This window comes from Podarcis cretensis, assembly GCF_951804945.1.
Source record: "Podarcis cretensis genome assembly, chromosome: 10".
In the NCBI taxonomy this organism is placed as follows: domain Eukaryota; kingdom Metazoa; phylum Chordata; class Lepidosauria; order Squamata; family Lacertidae; genus Podarcis; species Podarcis cretensis.
The window spans coordinates 58,894,506-58,907,738 of NC_137179.1; the positions used below are offsets into that span (position 1 = coordinate 58,894,506).

Sequence of the window (13,233 nt, forward strand, 5' to 3'; positions counted from 1 at the left end):
AGACTGATTATTCTACGCTTCGTACTTTTACTCGATCACCAAAAGTCTACTTAGGTGGAAGAACGTGCCGAAGGTTTAAAATCAAGGGCATTTTTAGGAATTCACATTTGACACAGAAAAGACAGTTAATGAAATTCTTGTGACAAACATATATTACTATATTACAGAGGTTGTGGACTCTCCTTCCTTGGAGGTGTTTAATAAATAATAATTTATTATTGGGCGGCTCCCAATCAAGTGTTAAAAACAGTACAGCATTAAATATTAAAAACTTCCCTAAACAGGGCTGCCTTCAGATGTCTTTTAAAGATAGGATAGCTACTTATTTCCTTCACATCTGAAGGGTGGGGGTTCCACAGGGCAGGTGCCACTACTGAGAAGGCCCTCTGTCTGGTTCCCTGCAACCTCATTTCTCGCAATGAGGGAACCACCAGAAGGCCCTCGGCGCTGGATCTCAGTGTCCGGGCTGAACGATGGGGGTGGAGATGCTCCTTCAGGTATACAGGACCGAGGCCGTTTAAGCAGAGGTTGGATGGCCACCTGTCATGGATGCTTTAGCTGAGATTCCTGTATTGCAGGGGGTTGGGCAGAATGATCCTTGGGGTCCCTTCCAACACGATTCTACGATACACACTACACAAAATTTTGCTAGTAAGCAAAACTAAAGAACAAAAAAACCCAGTGATACTCACAGACTTCAGCTGTATACCCTGCCGTATCTGATCAAGTAGCGCGTCTCTTCCCGAGCTGGAGACCGGACGACTGCTCTGTTCTACTTTTTTCAATTGGGCCCCTTCTCGGATTTGATCTAAGAGAGCTGCTTTATTTCCTGCAGGAACTGGAAGCTGATGGTCAACCTCGACTGGGACACCGGGCGGCGGAGGAGGACCAGGAGGGGGAGGGGGTGGGGGAGGCGGAGGAGGCACACAAGAACCACCCGAAGGTGGCGGAGGGGGAGGAGGGGGGCCGGAGGGGGCCGAGGAAGAATGAACCGGAGGAGGAGGAGGATACATCCTGTTGGGGGGCGGGGGCGGCACCGCTCCGCCAGGTCTGGAAGGAGGCGGAGGGGGTGGCGCTGCGGTCGGAGCTCTTGAAGGAGGTGGGGGAGGAGCTCCCCTTCCCCTAATAGGAGGGGGAGGTGGCCCCGAGCTATGTGGTGGTGGGGGAGGAGGAGGAGGGGGAGGGCCGCCCCTGGATGGTGGAGGTGGTGGAGGAGCTGAGAACAAAAAACAAACAAGTGCTTAGTCACTTACGGAGGGACAGCTTTCCCCACCAACCAAGAGCTGCATCAAAAAGACCATTTTGATTTACAGAAGAGCTCAGTTCCCTTGCCTTTCCCCCGGGGAACCTCACTCAGTTTGCAGTCTGTCCTCCATCACAAATGTGATAAGTTCAGGACATGCATATCCATCAATAAAGGGCAGCTCACAATGCTATATTTCTGCAGTGACAGTACAGTGGTACCTCAGTTGTCTCTGTTGATAATAATAATAATAATAATAATAATAATAATAATAATAATAATTTATTTATACCCCGCCCATCTGGCTGGGCTTCCCCAGCCACTCTGGGCGGCTTCCAACAAATTATTAAAATACCGTAATGCATCAAACATTAAAAGCTTCCCTAAACAGGGCTGCCTTCAGATGCCCTCTAAAAGTCTGGTAGTTTTTGTTCTCTTTGACATCTGGTGGGAGGGCGTTCCACAGGGTGGGTGCCACTACCGAGAAGGCCCTCTGCCTGGTTCCCTGTAACTTGGCTTCTCGCAGTAAGGGAACCGCCAGAAGGCCCTCGGCGCTGGACCTCAGTGTCTGGGTAGAACGATGGGGGTGGAGATGCTCCTTCAGATATACTGGACCGAGGCCAATAAACATTTCGGTTTTCAAATGCTGTAAACCTGTAAATGCTGTGGTTTTTGAACACATCTCAGATGCTGAACATGCCACGTGGATTCCGTAGAATTTTCTGCATTGAGTTTTTGGACGTTTTGGAACTCAAACAGTCTTCCAGAACAGATTATGTTTGAAAACCGAGTTACCACTGTACTACCATTTTATCAGTTTTTTAAAAATATATATATTAGTTTCCATTTGAGCATATCTGGTCTCTCACCCAGCTAGCATCACAACTGCAACAAACCACTCTCTGCACACCAAGCAAAAGGGAAAAAGTGGGGTGGTCGGAAGAATGCATGTTCTCAAATGTCTATACAGGTCAATGCCAATATTTACAAGTGACGGTCTATCTGCATGGCTTTCATGGCACTGAAGTTTTATACTCACAGCCTTTAGGAGGATAATCTTAACACAGCAGCAAAGCATTTCCAAAAGGAACCAACTCTCTCCACAGAAAGGTTAATACTTTGTGTTTTAGAATCACTGAAATTTGAAAATTTTCCACCTCACACAAAGCTATTGCTCCCAATTGGCTGTGTTACCCAACTGTTAAAAAAAAAATGGGTAAAGCGTTTTCATACACTAGAAAATGGGCAACATATAGTTTTGCCCAAGATAGCTCATTTGTCATTATAAAGCAAATCAAACATGGCTTTGTTGATTTAGGCACATTTTTACTGCAACAGGGAATCCAATACAGATGGCAGGCCTAATCCCCACTTCCATATAACGATCAATGGAAGGTTCTGAATAACTTTTTACCATAGCCCCACATCAAATCCAGCAAATTATCTCAATGTGGAGGCCACTGAGCCATAGGTATATGTGTAAAGGCATTCATTTTGGAAGAACTTTAAGTAGCCAAATGAACTAAGGCCTTAGCTCACCCAGATCTTGAGCACTAGCATATTCGAGTTAATCTTGACATATACATATAGGCCATCATTCTCTGTTTAAATTTCAAAATGGCAGCTCGACTCTTCCACCCATCCTTAACAGTGAGAGGAGGAAGTGGAAGGATGGAATACGCATCACCATGCACTATTATTAAGGTCTCTCTAATATTATTTCCTGCTACTTGCAGTCATCATCGGAGAAACGACCTCACTAGTGAATGGCCTCAGTGCGCTTCGCAAGATTGTGGCTGCAGTCTCATACCTATTCATCTCACAGAACTCAACTGAGCTTACTTCTGAGTGCAGACTTGCATAGGACTGCACTTTAAGACTCAAATCTTTCTCCATACACAATCTCTACCAGTGGCCAAACACCTCTGTGTTCAGAGCAAATATGGAGCAGTTCATTCCCAAAACCCAATTAAGAACTAGTAATTGGTAAAATGTGTTCTACTTAGCCATGATGAAGAAAACCACTTGTAAGTACAAGTACTTGCTATTAGAACAAGGAAGCCCTTTGTTCAAAATCGCTAAATTAAGATCTTAAAGCACACACACACACTTCAAACAAGGATATATATATTTTATAAGGCATGTTATACGGTAGGTTGAAGCACCAAAGGGCAGCAGGTTAGTGACTTTAACAAAAATTAATTGCAGGGCACTGTTTACCAGTAATATCCAATGGAAAAAAGCCACAACTTTTAACTATATAAAATGGTTACAAATTATGTATTGATGTATCAATTCCTAAATCTGGTATTTTTTAACCCAAATGTGTAGGTATTGTGTATCACACACCACTGCAATGCAAAGAACTCTGAAGATTAGAATTCATACATACCACTCCAGAGTGGCGGACCTAGATCATAAATGTAACATATATTAACTTTTTCTGAAGCATCCTAGTCTCATTTACTTTCTTTAATCCACTTCCATTAAACTGTCAGTTTCTGGCCTCTGCTGTCTACATCTACACCATAATAATTATGCTACAGAGGCACAACCAGCCATGTAAGTATTGAATCATGACAGAAATTCTTGGTTCTCCAATTATAGCTGGCCATTGCAACTACTTGCAAAAACAAACCCAGAGAAGTCAATTTCTACAGAGTAATGCACTCCTGGTACACCTGCTGCTCGGGACTCAATTTTTAAACATTCTGGCTTAGATACAGGATGGTGTTTAAAACAGAAAAGTTTGTTGGAGATTTTGTCAAAGCGAAGCATATTCCATTTCAAATTAAGTGTGTTTAACAAAACGTGCAAATAGAAATCCATTTTAAAAATTTGGAGAAGCATTTCTCAACTTGATGTAATGGGTTGGACTCATACTGTGGTCCCACTTGCAGGAGTATCCCGAGTTCTGCTCAGGGGATGCTCCCACGGATTGGGGCAGCAGGGAGAAGAGAGTTTAGCTGATCCCCTTTCCTCAGCCAATCCTCTCAGGTCTCAGGAAGAGTGCAGAAGGTAGAACTTGGACGAACAGTGAAGTCTGGCCCAAACCCTGCATTTTTATAGGCATTACAAAGCATGAGTGGATGGCACGACGACTCACCTTGTCTACGCAACTCGTTTTTAACAGCTTCCACACCTCCTGTTTTTTCAATAAAATCATATATAACCTTGGATGTTTCTTTGTCTTTCAGCTGAGCCTCTGAAATTCCACACATGTCAAACAGGTTTTTCAGCTCTGGATCCAAATTGTTAACCTAATGGAAACATTAGAGCCGTTAGAAGCTACTTTTTCTGTTTTGTTCAGCAAACACAGATCCTTTTATTAGAAAAGTTTCTCCACACAAAACCTTGGGCTGTGTGGCAATGATGTAGCATACTTTCTGGGAAGATTTCTGTTTTCAGGCATGAAGCTCAAAGCATTCTTAGTTAAATTGGCTTGCATGGCAAATTTAAAAACCTTCATGACAAAAAAAGTATGAATTACAATTGCCCTCCTTTCAATTTTTGTTTCACATAAATATAGAATGACTGTAGAATGCTCGGAGTTTTGGAACCGTTAACCATCCTCTTTCTTGCTTACATCAAAACCTGTGTTCGGGTCCCAGCCAACATGTCCAATGTGCCTAGAGGGAAAAACCGAAACGCAAAATTAGAATATATAAGGAGTATTACATATTTCAATATGTAATCTTCACGGTGATAAACTATTGCATTAGAATTGATCAACTTATACAAATGGAAAATGGTTCGGATGAGACACAGTTGCATTCTGTGCCTAAATGATTCCACAGATTCTGCACATACTCTCTGAAATAGCCAGTGCCAAGATAGCATTTTAATTTTAAACAGTATCAATCTCAACTAAGAGTTTTAGCACATTTCAAAAACAGAGTCCCTGAAGCCTAAAAAATGGCAATACTATACCGAGTCCATTTTTCATTTTCAGTAGTTAAGATAATAATGGAGGCAGCTTGTATTAAATAAGGAGCTGGGTTTTCATTAAATTGCATTTGCCGGGTACAAGTTTCACTACTGTGTTATTTCGTATTCATATTCAGTAGTAAAAGATAAAAGGTAAAGGACCCCTGGACGGTTAAGCCCAGTCAAAGGCGACTAAGGGGTTGCTGTGCTCATCTCGCTTTCAGGCCAAGGGAGCCGGCATTTGTCCACAGACAGCTTTCTGGGTCATGTGGCCAGAATGAATAAACCGCTTCTGGTGCAATGGAACACCGTGACGAAAACCAGAGTGCACAGAAATGCTGTTTACCTTCCCACCGCAGTAGTACCTATTTATCTATGTGCACTGGCGTGCTTTAAACTGCTAGGTTGGCAGGAGTTAGGACAGAGCAACGGGAACTCACCCTGTCGCAGGGATTTGAACCACCAACCTTCTGATTGGCAAACCCAAGAGGCTCAGTGGTTTAGACCACAGCGCCACCCCCATGTCCTTTACCATTTACCTTTAGCATTCAGTAGTATAGCACTGTTAGAAATCATGGATGCCACTGGATGCTTGTCATCCTTCAGTGGCAATATAAGTGGGCTTCAAACTTTCTACATGGGAAGGTGCTTCACTTTCTACAGCAAAGTGTATGCCAAGGAATATTCAGCATTTTTTCGTGACTGCCCCGCATGGTGAAAACGGACTGAGTACATTCTAGATGCACACTTGCGACAGCAGTAGGATTTCACTGTCATCTCATGAAAATCAAGAATGTGCCCAGTGCAGCTCTGTGTAACTTCAGGATAAGCTTAATAGTGACAGAAAAGCTGATTGCCATGGAAGTCTGCCCACTGAGATATCTAAATAAAGGATCTCAGCGGAAACTTAATTACTTAGTATAAAAAGTCTGCTTGCATGCAACAACAAAAGCTAAGACACCATGCATACATGATAGAATACATAATGAAAGTTGCTTCTGATATTAGTATTATGATTGGTTAAGCTCTTTAACCTAACCCGTATGTATTTTATTGGGACATCTGAAGTTCTCCATGTACAATGAAACATGATCTGATGCTTGTTTGTTATTGCTGTTTCAACCATCACAGTCATATTAACCATCGGGGGGAAAACATTATACAATTTACAATATATACATAGATACAACATCGAAACATTGAAACACCAACACACACAAATACAAATCGATGTGGTAGCTATCAACTGCAGTCACTAAATAACTCTTGGTGTTATTTTTCTAGAAAAAGAGGTGCTGAAACTCACTATGACCGCCTCTCTTGTTCTCTTAGAATGGCAATGGCACCCACCTGAGAGATGCCGGAACTGAGTTCCGACAAGTTCCATCTGAGAAAAAGCCCTGCTGTCTCTAATTTTCCAGTGCTAAGAAACACCTAGATCTTACCCTCAATGACAACAATTATCTGTGTTTGCTAATCCTTACCAGAGGGGGACCAATGAAATATTGGGAGATTTTTGATAGGTTTGAGAAGGTAGATGACCCACCCTGTAAGGTCAACCAACATCCACTTCAGAGAAGATGTTTTGATTGTTGGGAGCTAACCAAATACACAACTGAGAACCAGTGCCAGAGCGTGTCTTTTTCCTTCTCTCTCCCAACCTGTAAGTCTTTATTTGTATGGCTGAGGGAAGGGACTGTCTTGCAATTCTGCTTTGGAAGTCACTCTTTTCATTAGGGTAAAGGTAAAGGGACCCCTGACCATTAGGTCCAGTCGTGACCGACTCTGGGGTTGCGGTGCTCATCTTGCTATATTGGCTGAGGGAGCCGGCGTACAGCTTCTGGGTCATGTAGCCAGCATGACTAAGCCGCTTCTGGCGAACCGGAGCAGTGCATGGAAACGCCGTTTACCTTCCCACCGGAGCGGTACCTATTTATCTACTTGCACTTTGACGTGCTTTCGAACTGCTAGGTTGGCAGGAGCAGGGACCGAGCAACGGGAGCTCACCCCGTCGCGGGGATTCAAACCGCCGACCTTCTGATCGGCAAGTCCTAGGTTCTGTGGTTTTTAACCCACAGCGCCACTTTAAACAACCAAATGTCCAGATCAGATTCCTGCACATAGGCCCATACTTTTTCAGAAATGCTAGGTTATTTAGAGGGAACACCATGGTGTTCGTGCAACTACACTGGGCTGATGGTTCATTTTTGGGACCAATTCAGAGTGCCCAAAATGGTTAGGGACCATGTATCCCAAGGACCACACCTTCTACCACGAGTGCCCAGTTATGCTCAGAAGCTATCCTCAAGAGTACTCCTGCCCTTTGGGAGACCTATGGATCTCCTTCCCTAGGTAGGCTTGCTAGGTGACGTTTCAGTATCAGACTAAGACATTTCCACCTTCCAGCATGCCACAGCTGCCAATTTTAACTGATGGCTTTGTTGGCTCTGCTGGATTTCATCATCCTGCTTTGCGTCGCCTGCTTTTGGAGGATTTTCATACTGAGTTTTACTGTATTGTTGTTCTATTGTGTAAGCCACCCTGGGCCTTTAAACACACACACACACACACACACACACACACACACTAAAGGGTGGTCCATCTTAAACCACCTTAACTGAATACCGCCATTTCCAAAATGGCAAATTACTACAGAGAAAATATTTAAAAGGGCACCTATTTAGTATTACTCGCAAACTGATTTTCTTCCCAAATGTAGTAATTGAATTTTTGTGCCTATCTGTAGAAAGTTATAAAAAAGAAATGGCGCTCTTACTGGAAGTTGCTTGGAGTTCCAATATCTGCCTTTGTTAACCTCTTCTTTTTTGCTTTTGCTTTTTTCTTCTCTTTGGTATATGAAATGTTGTTGACTTGTGAGCCATAAAATCTGTTAGTGGTGATTTCTGGATTTTTGATGTCAACAGTTGCCATTGGTAGACTTGGACCTGTAGGAGTGCAAATAGATTCAAATTAATTTGGTCTGCCATCTTATGTTTCCTGGACTCCAAGTATTACAGAGTAAGGAGAGATTAATGTTTTAAAAGCAAAATGATACCTAGGAAAACCTTTGGGGTTTTTTTCCACACAATACAAAGGGCCAGAAGATTTCAATCACCATGAATTATTATTATCTCAAAATGGTTCATTTAAGCGTAGAAAAAGTAAATGCATTTTCCCACTAGATTCTTTTTTTTAACCCAATAGTACTCCCCCTGCCATCTCAATCCAATATTCCCAACCCCCAATCTCATTTCAAAAACTGTTGTTTAACAGATTTTTAACAGTGATAGCTCTAGCTCTGAAATATTAAGACAAATCTTTCTATACCATTTTACAACAGAAATAAGTGGATACATGTTGTCAAGATGTCTTAGAATTTCTTACTCTTATAATTTCTTGAGAAACTGAGTAATTTCTTCCTCAATATTTCTTACTCTTCTAAATATGTGAGCCTATCAGTATAATTATTGCTTAGGTGCAAGAAATTTTTATAAAATTCATGGTGCAAGTTGAATAATGTACATAAGTTATCTTCAATGGTGAGGCAACTCTGTGTAGCAGAAGGTCTTAGGAGACCACATATTTTTAAAAAACTGTAATAGAGGTGAGCATTGGGTTATGCCTTTCTAGAGCGTTGCTAAGAAAGCAAGCTGCTGTCTTAACTGTATTCCGCAAAGTTGCTACTAGAATACATGTTGGTAGTAAATCCATGTGTACCTGTCATGCACACCTGATGTTTGCCTATTTCTAGTAGCAAATATAATCAATATACCGTAAATATAATCAGACTAATTCTTAGAAATGTCACAATAAAATAAGAGTCTAATAATTTTGCTATTCTTGGTTACCATGATCTGCAAATTAGATCAGATTTTGATTTTTTGGTATCGTATCGAGACAACTAAAAATTAATGGCTTCCACAAGTAAAATTAAACCGAAATAAAAATAAAAACCACTGTTACAACATATTCATTATGAGGTCTAAATTTTCAGTGCTATAGATGAAGGATAATGCCTACTAGTTTGATTTGTAGAAGAAATAATCTTTTTCCATGTTGCATAAAAACCACTCCGTTTGTACATATATTTTTAATGCTGTTTTTTTTCCCCTTTAGCAGTGCCATCAAAAGCATGTTTGCTCAGAAATAAGTACCACCGGCCAATGAAAAGCATGCTTACCACTCTGATTAGGCTTGGGTTGTCCACGAGGAACACATGACTCTAAGGGACTTCCATTTTCTTCTAACACTGCCATATTTATATCCAACAAAATTTTCCCCATCATAACACAAGCACCTTCCCCATCAGCTGTCGAGAGCTCGATCAGTGAAGATGAAAGCGGCCTATAAAGTTCGTCATTTGGAAGAACTTGACAATATAGTGGTCTTAAGCATCCACTAATGTTGATATCTTTCACATCCTCAGAAGCGTTTTCCGAAAACGTGGTACAAAACATTGCAATGTTTTGTGAAAATCCTTTATATTCCTCAGTTGCTGCCTGCTGGAGGGCAGCTTCCTGCAGACTAAATCAGATTCCAGCTCATGTGCTAAAATGAAAGTGGGCCACATGATTCCTGGCAAGCCTTTTTAAAACTAATTCTGATAAATCCCCATTTTCATCCTAACCATTATGATGGAAGGTCAGTAAATCTACAGCTCACTGCCTTAACATTGAATAGACTTTTCCATTACCAACATGAATAAAAACACAAATCCCAGGAAATTACAGGCTAATGCATTTTACATAACCAGCAATGCCAATTTGTTTAATCCTACAATTTTTATTCTGCGATGTTAACCAAGCCTTTCAACAATAGGGTGGTATTTAGCTACTTTAAAACGAATCATATATTGCACCTTTGTGCAAATATTCTACAACTGTCAAGGTTTGTACCAATAAAGGAAGAACACTATTTCTAATCCCCCCTCAAAAATTAAAATGATTCTGGCTCATGACTTAGCAGCTAAAACATCTGAGTGAATTCTGCAGATGAAAAGCTAATGTCAGTATGTCAAATGGTTTAAAGCTGACTTCCTAAGTCATTCCCACATAATCAGCATTTGCTAAGAAGAGGAGTTTGTGTCACTGCAACATCCACATTTGTCAGTGGTCTTTATTCTCAGGCCTTCCTGCTTTCGCCTCCTACTGTACTGTTTGCATTGCAATTTTAAAGTACCACTAAGCAATCCCACAGCTAATCAAAGCCTAACTGTCCAATTACAATTTTAAAAGATGCACTGATGTTCAGATAGGCAATTGCATTCATGAGTGATAAGCTAGGAGTAAGTGAGTGACGTTGAAACAATCAAACAATTTCATGGTTACTGCAAGCAAAAACAAACCAACCAACCACTTACCATTTGGTAGATCTCTCCTTTTCTCTGTTAAAAAGGAAGAAAAAAAGCCACTTTATACTATTTGTGCACAAAATAGAATATTAGAACATTTTTCTTACCCTCCTGAGACGTATTACCCGTGAAATGTTTGCCTATTATTATTTCAAACTCTACTTTAGAAGGTTTATTGTCAGGAGAAAAAAAAGCTAACTAAACTTCCATTCATTTTAATAAACGGTTCACATTTCCCTCAAATGGCCTGGGGATGACCTTGAATCTTTCAAATACTCTTTCAGCAGGGCTGCCATTGCTCCAGCTTGAAAAGAGGCTTAGAAAGTCCGGGTTCTCTATTTAAATCACAATTAAAAGTGTTATTTCATAGACATGTCTTCAATCTTTTTTCAAAATCTCAGTGATCTAAGACAGATTGCTTATCCTCCAATACCACCCTGTCTGATCTTAGATATGCTCTCTCAGTATTTCAAGTGGACAAAAATAAAACCTGATCTTACATAATTATGACCAAGTATATAAAATGTCACTCAACTGGCAAAAAAATTAGACCTGAAAATTATACCTACAATTACCTAATCATCTAACTTAACATCTCAGCATTTTTAGACCTACTAAAGCTTACACATCTCTGTGTTAAAGGAGGCAAGAGTAAAATCTGTGAGGGTCTGTGATTAATCGAAAAGTGTTTTAAAATACAATTGATGCATTAAAAAAACCCAAGCTGACGCAAAAGCAGTGATACTAACATAGTAATGCATGTGTTGTTGCATTTAAATTTAAGAATGGTATTATTACAGTACAGAAATGCATATATTGAATGTGTAGCAAATATGTACAAGTAGTAACTGGTAGCCAATAATGATTTTCAGCTGTTAAAAATACCTCCATAACTGAAATATGGAGATCAGTGATTTCTGTCCCCCCCCCCCCAACATTAGATCCAGAGGGTGGGAGGATCTTCCAGAGCAGATTACTTTTTTGAGGGGTGGAATAGCTGAAAATTGCTGGATACAACCCACCACAATTTGTTTCCTCTAACAAAAATGGTAAGAAAAGCTTCCACAGGATATAGTGCATGTGCATTTTTAAAAACATAAAAGGCATTAAACCTTAAATTGAGCACTGCAAACACAGCAATCCTTCCACAAATTTTTAACTATAGAAAAGAGAAGCATCAGTCGTGTATCAAACTAGAAGTCATGGCTCACAACCATTTGGTTTTCATTTCAGTTTGGCAACTATGCCCTCCTGCCTTAAGTTCGAATCCCTCACTTTCAGAAGATGATATGCTAACATTGTTTTATACTTCTTGAAACATTTATGTCCCTTATTCAGTTATTTCCAACCAATTCTACAATCCCAAATTGTAAATCTGTTTGTGTGTGCTTTTAAAATTGATGCATTTATTCATATTGTGATTGTCCTGTTTTTATTTCTTGCTGCCTCAATAGTTTTCATGCTTAAAGATGGGGTATAGTACTTAATTAAGACAGACGAAAGGCTGTCCTTCCTTGTTTATATTTAATAAGGTATTCTGGAGGTAAAAGGTTTGTGCTATTTAGAACTCTGTATACAAGCTCCTTAATCCCCCAAGTACAACAGCAATGTGAAAGGGGAGAAATAGACATGCCAGTTTCTGTTTTATTCTTGTTTCAGAACCCTTTTGCTCAAAAACCTACTGGGCCCAATTAAAGTGAAAAGTTGCATACAGGTCCTATACGTTCCCATCATAGAGGGAAGTAAGCAAGCAGAGAAAAAGGAGCTATTTTTGGACCTAGTTACTGAAAAACAGGCTATGAGGCTATTTCTGGGCTATAACCACCTCACATGATGGAATACTCTTTCCACACAAAAAACCCTTCCGGCACTTTTTTATTTAAAACCCCCCAGCATATTTAGAAGGTTTGTCTAGAAAGGGGCAGCAAACCTTTTCAGCAGGGGGCTGGTCCACTGTCCCTCAGACCTTGTGGGGGGGCCGGACTATATTTTGAAAAAAATTAAAAATGAATGAATTCCTATGCCCCACAAATAACCCAGAGATGTATTTTAAATAAAAGGACACATTCTACTCATGTAGAAACATGCTGATTCCTGGACCGTCCACAGGCCGGATTTAGAAGGTGATTGGGCCGGATCCGGTCCCCGGGCATTAGTTTGCCTACCCACGTTCTAGAACCATTAGGGAGGGTTTTTTGCACAGATATGCATCCAACATGGCAGTCCCCACCTGCAATCTGAAGTAGTTACAGCCCAGATGCAAGCATTACCTCCTTATCTGCTTTCTGTGAGACGTAAGCCGTAGTGCAATACAGCAGCTTGGAAAAGACAGAGGAAGCAGTGTCCTATTTCTCGGATTTAACTCCAAGCAAGGCTCCCAGAATGTCTGCATGTCAACAAACTTTCAGGGTTAAAGAACCAGCTGCACTGTACATTCCACTGCAAATAAAATGATACATTCTTGTCTGCCTTGTGAAATTGTCACTCAATTTATTATAGAACAAAAATTACATCCAGTGGTATAGGATAGTCTTAGGACTCCATCTGGTGGCTTAACCGAGAAACCATTTCTGACCAGAGGGAGGAAGCCCTGAAATCAAAGGGAAGTCTAACTCCAGACACACAAAATCTGATTATAAACCAATGCACTGATTTTAAAAGAAACATTTGAGTCATATATCCGAGACACAGAATCAGAAGTGAAGAGCTCCCT

At 40.7% G+C, this 13,233-nt stretch overlaps 1 protein-coding gene across 2 annotated transcripts in view; it reads right to left on the reverse strand.

Annotated features, from left to right (window-relative positions):
- Positions 1-13,233, reverse strand: part of WASL (WASP like actin nucleation promoting factor) — a 34,353-nt gene that overhangs the window by 3,878 nt on the left and 17,242 nt on the right. Inside the window, exons 5-10 of one of the 2 annotated variants that reach the window (XM_079994286.1) lie at positions 10,530-10,553; positions 7,947-8,115; positions 4,830-4,872; positions 4,350-4,503; positions 3,636-3,653; positions 693-1,216 (exon numbers count right to left, since the gene is read on the reverse strand). In XM_079994286.1, the coding sequence (XP_079850412.1) occupies positions 693-1,216; positions 3,636-3,653; positions 4,350-4,503; positions 4,830-4,872; positions 7,947-8,115; positions 10,530-10,553 (932 nt within the window). The remainder of the gene's footprint in view (positions 1-692; positions 1,217-3,635; positions 3,654-4,349; positions 4,504-4,829; positions 4,873-7,946; positions 8,116-10,529; positions 10,554-13,233) is intronic. The other variant, XM_079994287.1, reaches the window with a different exon arrangement.